The sequence below is a fragment of the Nanorana parkeri genome, unplaced genomic scaffold, assembly GCF_000935625.1.
Source record: "Nanorana parkeri isolate BGI_ZX_2015 unplaced genomic scaffold, ASM93562v1 scaffold1500, whole genome shotgun sequence".
Taxonomy (NCBI): domain Eukaryota; kingdom Metazoa; phylum Chordata; class Amphibia; order Anura; family Dicroglossidae; genus Nanorana; species Nanorana parkeri.
In genome coordinates, this window is record NW_017307768.1 from 128,718 (window position 1) to 138,468 (window position 9,751).

At 47.6% G+C, this 9,751-nt stretch overlaps 1 protein-coding gene across 1 annotated transcript in view; it reads right to left on the minus strand.

Moving 5' to 3' along the window:
* EPHX2 (epoxide hydrolase 2) overlaps nt 1–9,751 on the minus strand; it is a 63,304-nt gene that overhangs the window by 24,656 nt on the left and 28,897 nt on the right. Inside the window, exons 11-13 of the mRNA XM_018570303.1 lie at nt 6,607–6,692; nt 4,713–4,824; nt 2,805–2,879 (exon numbers count right to left, since the gene is read on the minus strand). Of these exons, the coding sequence (XP_018425805.1) occupies nt 2,805–2,879; nt 4,713–4,824; nt 6,607–6,692 (273 nt within the window). The remainder of the gene's footprint in view (nt 1–2,804; nt 2,880–4,712; nt 4,825–6,606; nt 6,693–9,751) is intronic.

Consider the following 9,751-nt stretch of genomic DNA (forward strand, 5'->3'; position numbering starts at 1 on the left):
TATATTTATTTAGGGGGTTACTGTATTCACTAAAGACCTGAAGGATCCAGCCCTAGCTTCGGCTGATCCTTCGCCTCTCTTCGGCCACCGGCGCCGCTCCGTTCAGTCGGAACGAAGGACTGCTGTACAGGCAATTCACTATAGCTGAGCCCCAGTGAAACCCGAACCATGGAGAACGGTCGGCCCCAAGCCGACCGATGTCCATGCAAATGACAGCTGGGCGGAGCCAGGCGTGATCTCACGGCTGGCTCCGCCCAGTTGCAATGACAGAACAGCGTCCCCAAACGACCTGCGGACAATGATCAGTCATTAAACAATAACAACTGGGTGGAGCTGGCCGTGAGGTGATGTTGTTCATTGGCTGGGACCTGCTAGAAGACTCTGGCAGGTGCCGGCCAATAGGAAACAGTTGGGCGGAGCTAGCTGTCACCGCCAGCCCCGCCCAATTGTTTTTCTTTTGCCGGCATCTGTCAGATGCTTCATTATGGGACAGGAGTCCATCACTTGCGGTCAGATCGGAGTGTGGCTTTTTTAAAAATTATTTGTAATTTTTTTTTCTGTTATTTTTTAATTTTCCATTTTTCCAATTTTTTTACATTTTTTAACTTTTTTTTTCATTGGTTTCACAGACAAAAAGCAAAATGAAACTAAATTATTTTTTTCCAGTGTTAGTTAAAAAAAGAAAAAAGAAATATACAGTATATACATATATATATATCGTTACTGTAGATAAAAATATAAAATTGTATTCTACAATTTGTTCCACTTAGAATGACATTAAAATCATGATTCTGGTACAAAGTATCTGATTAGATAAATAGAAATAAATGATCACGAAAATTATAAAGGAGAACTATGAGGGGGGGGGGGTGCTTTTCACTCACCTCATAGTTCTAGCCGACCTGTGACAATGAGACTGTCACAGGTCAGCTCTCTGCCGTGACAGGGGAGGGGCTGGATTCCCCCCTCCCCGCTCCGATCCGCCTGCGCTGACTGGCGGAACGGACGCGGGGGGGGGCGGGTATAGCTGGCTCATAGCTGGCTCTGCCTCTAGATAGGCAGAGCCAGCTGTCAATCACGCAGCTGGGTGGATCTCGACAGTAATGTCGGGATCCGTCCCGGCTGCGGCGGTCTCAGTATATAATGAGCTGTAGCTCGCGGTATACTGAGCCTAGGGTGACGGGAGGACGCTAGTTTGTGTCCTCCCGTTACTCTAAGGAGAACTATGGGGAAAAGCCCTGACCTCATAGTTCTCTTTTAAGGAAAGAAGGAGTTAATTAGGGCTGATTAGGATAAACAAAGGGTTAATAGCGTAGCATTTAAATTATCAGGAAAATCAGTTAATGGGAGGAGGGAAAGAAGGAGTTAAATAGGCATCTAAGATAAACTAAGATAAAAAAAATAAACATTTTTGATTCTGCAGTTATTTACAAATTAAAGTTTTATTTTTTTTAATTTTGTCCTTTTTTAATCAACAGACAGAATTAAGCAAACTGCAAAAAAAGTTTCAATACTAATTGTTTGATAAATAGAAATAAACAAAACAAAATATGGAAAATAACAGTTAAGGGAAGAAGGAGAAGAAGGAGTTAATTAGGGCTGATTAGAGTAAATGAAGGTTAATAGGGGTATATAGCAACAAATCTGACTTTCTTGTCAGCTTGCTATAACTTAGTATACAGACGTGTCGCCTGCGCTCCTTTCAGCGTCTACAACCTGTAGCAGATGTGGTGCTCGCAGTGATAAACACGGATAGCGCCGTGTATGTTCAAGCTTGAGAACGTAGTAGATCACCAGCACTCGAAAGATATCGTTTTAAATCTCTGTGTACATTTACTGATGTGTAGGGTCACATATATCACATTTCGGGGCCACGCAGGGTCCCTTCATCTGGGCGCCATAGTGGCCCATGCTATGCTATAACTGACTCATCCCTTTGATCTGCAGATGAGTGTAACAGAGTAGATACAAAAGTAACAATGTTTCTCTGTATCTCTCTCCGTCTCTGTATCTCCCCGTCTCTGTATCTCTCTCCGTCTCTGTATCTCTCTCCGTCTCTGTATCTCTCTCCGTCTCTGTATCTCTCTCCGTCTCTGTATCTCTCTCCGTCTCTGTATCTCTCTCCGTCTCTGTATCTCTCTCCGTCTCTGTATCTCTCTCCGCTAATTGGCTCCTGTCCTAATTGGCCCTTGTATGTGTATGAACCCAGGCCCGTTATACTGGTGTTTAGTGGAGAAGGGTCCCCTTATATTAGTAGTCAATGGTGGAGAGCCCTCTTGTATTGGTGGTCAGTGGAGAAAGACCCCCTTATATCAGTGGTCAGTGGAGAAAGACTCCCTTATAATGGTATATAATGGTAGAAGGCCCCCCTTATTGATGGTTAGTGGAGAAGGTCCCCCTTATATTGATGGTCAGTGGAGAAGGTCCCCCTTATATTGATGGTCAGTGGAGAAGGTCCCCCTTATATTGATGGTCAGTGGAGAAGGTCCCCCTTATTTTGGCAGCCAGTAGAGAAGAGCCCCTTATACTGTTGATGAGAGGAGAAGAGCCCACTTGTATTGGTGATCAGTGCTGGTAGGCTAATCGGCTCCTGTCCTAATTGGCCCTATAGTATGTGTAGGAAACCTGGCGAGAGAGGGACCTTAGAGTGTAAGCTCCTCAAGGGCGGGGACTGATATGAATGAATTGTTTGTAAGTTGGTGGTGCAATATGAATGCTTGTATTAAAAAATAAATCTTCTATAGCGGGTGGAATAGAGACACACAAGATGGAGGTAGAGCCAAAGGTTGACATGAAAAATTTACCATCTCTCCTGTCCCGCGGAAGAATATTTTGAATGTTCTCTCCAGATTCTTCTCCAGCTCGGCCTCGGCAACACCCTCCAAAAACAAAACAGTGTGCCGTTATTCCATGTCATTGTCTAAGTGTGATGCAACAAGCCAGTTCCACATAACTGTTACCCAGGTGGTGTGATACTACAACTCCCAGCATGCGCTGACCATCTCTGCTCGGTGTTGATGCCCAATAACCATGTTCTGTATACTGTCAGCTCCACACAGAACTGGAATAAGATCCTGCTGCCATTGTAGAAGGCACATAGCATGGGGAACCATAGGACTGGAGAAGACCCTTCACATAATGTATACCTTCATTGTTGGAAGAAGCCCATACAGCAGCCTCGATCCTAACCTTTCTAACGTGGAGGAACCCTTGAAATAGCTCTTTGGTCTCAGGGAACTCCTGCTACTAATTATTATATCTTCCACTCATGGTACATTAGCATGAAGAGTAAGATTTATGAGAATATTTATAAGACTAAGGAACATGTCATAAGCTCATGCCCCCTTAAATTGGTGGTCAGTGAAGTGCCCCTCCACATTGGTGGTCAGTTGGATAAGGGCTGTCTTATATTGTTGGCCAGTAGAGCAAGGCCCTCATATAATAGTGGCCAGTAGAGAAAGGCCCTCTTATAATAGTGGCCAGTAGAGAAAGGCACTCTTATATGGGAGGCCAGTAGAGAAAGGCCCTCTTATATGGGAGGCCAGTAGAGAAAGGCCCTCTTATATGGGAGGCCAGTAGAGAAAGGCCCTCTTATATGGGAGGCCAGTAGAGAAAGGCCCTCTTATATGGGAGGCCAGTAGAGAAAGGCCCTCTTATATGGGAGGCCAGTAGAGAAAGGCCCTCTTATAATAGTGGCCAGTAGAGAAAGGCCCTCTTATATGGGTGGCCAGTAGAGAAAGACCCTCTTATATGGGTGGCCAGTAGAGAAAGGCCCTCTTATATGGGAGGCCAGTAGAGAAAGGCCCTCTTATATGGGAGGCCAGTAGAGAAAGGCCCTCTTATATGGGAGGCCAGTAGAGAAAGGCCCTCTTATATTGGGGGCCAGTAGAGAAAGGCCCTCTTATATTGGAGGCCAGTAGAGAAAGGCCCTCTTATATTGGAGACCAGAAGTGAAAGGCCCTCTTATATTGGAGACCAGAAGAGAAAGGCCCTCTTATATCGGAGACAGTAGAGAAAGGCCCTCTTATATTAGTGGCCAGTAGAGAGAGGCCCGCTTATATTGGTGGCCAGTAGAGAGGGGACCTCTTATATTGGTGGCCAGTAGAGCTCCCCTTCTATTGGTGGTCAAGAAAGAAGGGCCTCCATTTATTGGTGGTCATTGGAGAAGGGCTCCTTCACCCTGGTTAGGGCGGAGTGCTGAATTTCCATTACCATTGGTACTTAGTGGGAAGAACACGATCTTACAGATAGCTAAAAAAATCACTGGTGTCTGTGGTTCCTTATCTGGTTCCTTATCTGAATTGCTCAAGGAACCCCTAGCATCCCCTGGAGGAACCCTGGTTGAGACAGGCTGACATTCAGCATCCACTTCCTTTATCCAGCGCGTGTAGTCCACACTGTCATGCGCCAGATCTAAATAACGAGAGTTGAGCGATTGTGGGACCGCTGATCGCTCAGCTCATGGTCTCCTCCTTGCAGAGAGCAATGACTGTCAGTCACCACTCCCCCCCCCCCCGCCTGCTCCTCGAGCCCTCCTTGGAGAAATAGACAGGGAAGGAGGCGGGCACAGCTGGCTCTGGCTCTAGAGGGGCAGAGCCAGCTGTCAATAAGGCAGCAGGGTGGATCCCAACAATATAGTCGGGATCTTTCCCAGCTGCAGCACCGCTCTGCACTGTCAGCATACAACGGCCATGAACTGTCTATAGACTTACCGGCTCCTGGAAATATATTTGGTAGTCGAAGATCGGGTTGGCCTTTACCAGTTCACTGGCTGGGACATCTGGATTAATCCCAAAGAACGGGGTGTTCAGTGATGCCACCGCCCTGTAAGGAAGCACATGCGTCATTGTAGAGGTGTGGGAGTCGGTATTCTGAATGTGTACGGTTTTGGGTAGATAGCAGTAGTAGTCGTCACGCTCAACTGTGAATGACCCTGGTTAGTTTCTCATCTACCTTAGCAGGCCAAACTGTCCAGCAAAAGTGACCGGGGTTGGGGCAAACCATTTTATACCCGATACAGTGTAAATCTTTTTTTTCCCAAAAGAAACCAAAAAACACGTTAAAGGAGAACTATGGGGGGGGGGAGGGGCTTTTCACTCACCTCATAGTTCTAGCCGACCTGTGACAATGAGACTGTCACAGGTCGGCTCAGTAGATCGGGAGGTGAGCGAACACATACCGGCGTTTGCTCACTTCTCGATCCTGTCACGGCTCTCTGCCGTGACAGGGGAGGGGCTGGATTCCCCGCTCCGCCAGCGCTGACTGGCGGAACGGACGGGGGAGGGGGCACGTACAGCTGGCTCTGCCTCTAGGTAGGCAGAGCCAGCTGTCAGTCACGCAGCTGGGCGGATCCAGACATACTTGTCGGGATCCGCTTCAGCTTTGGCGTCTCAGTATACCGTGAGCTACAGCTCGCGGTATACTGAGCCTAGGGTGACGGGAGGACGCTAGTTTGTGTCCTCCCATTACCCTAAGGAGAACTATGGGGAAAAGCTTTAACCCCACAGTTCTCCTTTAATGCATCCCCCTAAAGCCCATTTCTGGGCAAACCAAAAACACTACCCTTGCAGTGGGGCTACCCCCTCTGAACAGGGGTTAAGTGCTCATTTATGCCTAGGGGACCGGATAAAGCTGATTGACATACCTCGGTACTGCCGGCTCCCTAGGGACTGCTAGACCAGTCCCTGCAGCCTCTTCTCCCCTGGGTGGTCTAAGGGCTGCCGACATCATCATGTCTAATGCAGGTTCTATAGACTTGCATAAGATGTGAGGACGCCGAGGGGCATTCAATCATCCGGAGGGATGAGAGGTGAGCGATGACCACGGGGGAAGCGGGGATCAGGTAAGCTTTCTTCCGGTCCCCTTGGCATAAACAAGCACTTAACCCTTGCAGTGCAGGAAGGGGGGGGGGGCGGGAGGCTTTAAAAAGTGTAAAGTTCAGCTTTAAAGAAGAACTCCAGGAAAATACAAAAGTTATCTATGCAGTGGGGCCAGCCCTGCACTGCAAGGGTTAACTGCACATTTTGTCTAGGTGGAGCCAAAAAAAGAAGATATACTCACCTGATGCTCAGTCCCTCTGAGCTGCTAGACCAGTCGCCGCAGTCTCTTCTAACCTGGCAGTCTAAAGACCAGTGATGTCATCACGTTTAACGCAAGCCCATTGACTTGCATTAGACATGAGGACGCTGAGGGACATTCCACAGCTGGAGCAGAGGGCAAGAGAGGTGACCACTGACTGCCGCAGGATCGAGTGAGTATATCTTCCTTATTTCAGGCCCCCCAGACAAGGAGTTTCCCAGAGTTCTATAATGCGATTGTTGCTTACTTAAAATCCATTTAAAGCAATAAGGTGACAACGCTGCTGTGTGATTTCACTGCAGAGAAAACAGCGTTGCCACACCTATTACTGGAAGTATAATGGATCTACTGGCAGGATCAACAGGTAATAAAAACGATGTTCAGAAGGAAAACCAGGACTGCATCATATATGTCATTTTTTTAAATTACCCTCTTTAAGCATTAGAGTTTAGTTACAATGTATCTTCATGACATAAGATTTCTTCTATTTATCAACACACGGCAATCAAGCCATACACATGAGCTTACCGGACCCGTTCTGGGTAGAAAAGCGCCATATTCCAGACAAGGGCACCACCCCAGTCATGTCCAATGAACGTCGCCTGGGATATACCCTGAAATTATAATGCATATCATTATTTTATTATTTATTTGTATTATTTATTTTATTATTATTTAATTAATATTATTTATTTTTATGTAATTATTATATTAGGGATGCACAATTATTATTTAATTTTATTTAATAATTATCATTATTATTTATTTTTATTATTATTTAATTCTTGTTTTCCTAGCTGCCTGCAGTTCAGCTTTAAACGACGCTTCGGACGCCTTCATTCATATAACACTGCAGCCTCTTCCACTCAGCATTTTCCATTTTGCACCTTACGCCGGGCACTTCGCTTGAGGCGCGTGCTGCACAAAAACGAGGATAACGGGGGGGCTGCCCACGTTTCCACAACCAAGCATGAGGAATGGCGCAGAAGTTCAATTTTACTTTTATCACGACGACATGCTCATTCTCAATCAGCGGCCGCAATCTCCGATTTCCCATTACTCAATCCGCCATGTCCCGGTGAAGTTATTGATTTCCGCGTTGTGTCTCCTCATTCTACGCCGCGGCGCTCTGGCGTCACCTGAGACAGATTGGCTTTAAAGAGGATTTCCGGCTCTTTAAAAAAAGCCAACAAAGAATTCAGCCGTCAGGAAATATCTTTCCCCCGCTGGGATTCATCTCCATCTTATAAAACATTCATTGTTCTACGTGACGAACGCCGCCGCTCTATTAATAAAAATAATTATCGTTCCCGCGCCGAATTACGGATGGAAAATGAGTTATCGAGCCCGGCGCTTGGAATGTAGCAATATGCAATCAAACGCCTCCATCTTCCCGCTGGAGTGTCGCGCTCGTTGTCTCCGGCCTCCAGCCACAAGTACACTTCATTATCCGCTGCAATATGCACTCGGCTGTCCCGGCGGACGCTCAGCCGCGGCGGGGGAATCAAACAGCTGTATATACTACATGAAGGACTGACCTTCGCTGCTCCGCGCCTCGACGCTTTATTACACGCATTAAGTGCTGCAAAACAAACCTTTACATAGCTGAAGAGACCGCGGCGCCGGAGAGGAGAGGCCCGGAGCTCAGTAATACAATAGCATGACTGACGCCAACTAGACCGAGTGTAGAGAGGAACCGTACGGCAAAGCAAACCGAATCATTTACAATGCCGGCACTGGAAACCTTATAATGTATCATTGAATATTTACACCGATCAGCCATAATAGTATGACCACCCGCCTAATATTGAGGAGGTCCCCCTTTTCCTGACCCGTCCAGGCATGGACCCCACAAGACCTCTGAAGGTGTGCTGTGGTATCTGGAGGACCCCCCTAATATTGAGGAGGCCCCCCTTCTCCTGACCCGTCCAGGCATGGACTCCCCTAGACCTCTGAAGGCATGCTGTGGTATCTGGAGGACCCCCCTAATATTGAGGAGGCCCCCCTTCTCCTGACCCGTCCAGGCATGGACTCCCCTAGACCTCTGAAGGCATGCTGTGGTATCTGGAGGACCCCCCTAATATTGAGGAGGCCCCCCTTCTCCTGACCCGTCCAGGCATGGACTCCACTAGACCTCTGAAGGCATGCTGTGGTATCTGGATGACCCCCCCTAATATGGAGTAGGTCCTCCTTTTCCTGACCCATCAAGGCATGGACCCCACTAGACCTCTGAAGGCATGCTGTGGTATCTGGATGACCCCCCCTAATATGGAGTAGGTCCTCCTTTTCCTGACCCATCAAGGCATGGACCCCACTAGACCTCTGAAGGCATGCTGTGGTATCTGGATGACCACTCGCCTAATATTGAGTAGGTCCCCTTCTCCTGACCCATCCAGGCATGGACTCCTCTAGACCTCTGAAGGTATGCTGTGGTATATGGCACCAAGCAGTCAGTAGCAGATTCTTTAAGTCCTGTAAGTTGTGAGGTGATCGGCCTCCATGGATCGGACTTATTTTTGCAGCACATCCCACAGATGATCGATTGGATTGAGATCTGGAGAATTTGGAGGTCAAGTCATCACCTCAAACTCGTTGTTGTGTTCCTCAAACCATGTTTGCAGTGTGGCAGGGCGCATTATCTTGCTGAAAGAGGCCGCTGCCATCAGGGAATACCGTTTCCATGAAGGGGTGTACTTGGTCAGTGACAATGTTTAGGTCGGTGGTACGTATCAAAATAACATCCACATGAATGGCAGGACCCGAGGTTTCCCAGCAGAACATTGTCCAAAGCATCACACTGCCTCCGCCGGCTTGTCTTCTTCCCAAAGTGCGTCCTGGTGCCATCTCTTCCCCAGGTAAGTGACACACACACCCGGCCATCACATGATGATTCATCAGACCAGGCCACCTTCTTCCATTGCTCCGTGGTCCAGTTGTGATGCTCACGTGTCCATTGTAGGCACTTTTGGCAGTGGACACGGATCAGCATGGGCACCCTGACTGGTCTGCAGCTACCCAGCCCCATACACAACAAGCTGCGATGCTGTGTGTGCAGACACCATTTTATAGGAACCAGCATTCACTTTTTGAGCAATTTTAGCTACAGTAGCTCTTCTATTGGGTCGGACTACATGAGCCAGACTTCACTCCCCATGGACATCTATAAGCCTTGGCCGCCCATGCCCCTTTCAATTTCACCCACGTCCAGGTGCCACTGTAATGAGATAACCAATGTTATTCACTCCACCCCTCAGTGGTCAGAATATTATGGCTGATTGGTGTATGTTTTACAAATCTTATCATGCCAGTAGATGTGGACCCAATCACAAAACAGTGATAAGTGCAAATTGATGGGTGACCCAAAGGCAGGTTGAGTGACCCCCAGGTGAGCGTTGAGCTGTTTAGGGTCACCTTGTTATCGCCCTCAGAGATTTGAAGCGACACGAGTGGTGGCCTCCAGTGATACAAAGACCTACACCTACTGTTCTCAGAAAAACGTCTTCCTGAGCCAGCTCTGACCTGACAAAAGGCTTTCTATAAGACTTCAGAAGGCCTGAACACACAAAAGTAAGATGTACAAATACAATTCTAGCATCTTACAATCTCTTCTGGCCTGAGGTTGGTCATAAACAAGAATGCTTGGGTCGTACAATTATAACTTTATAAATGAAAG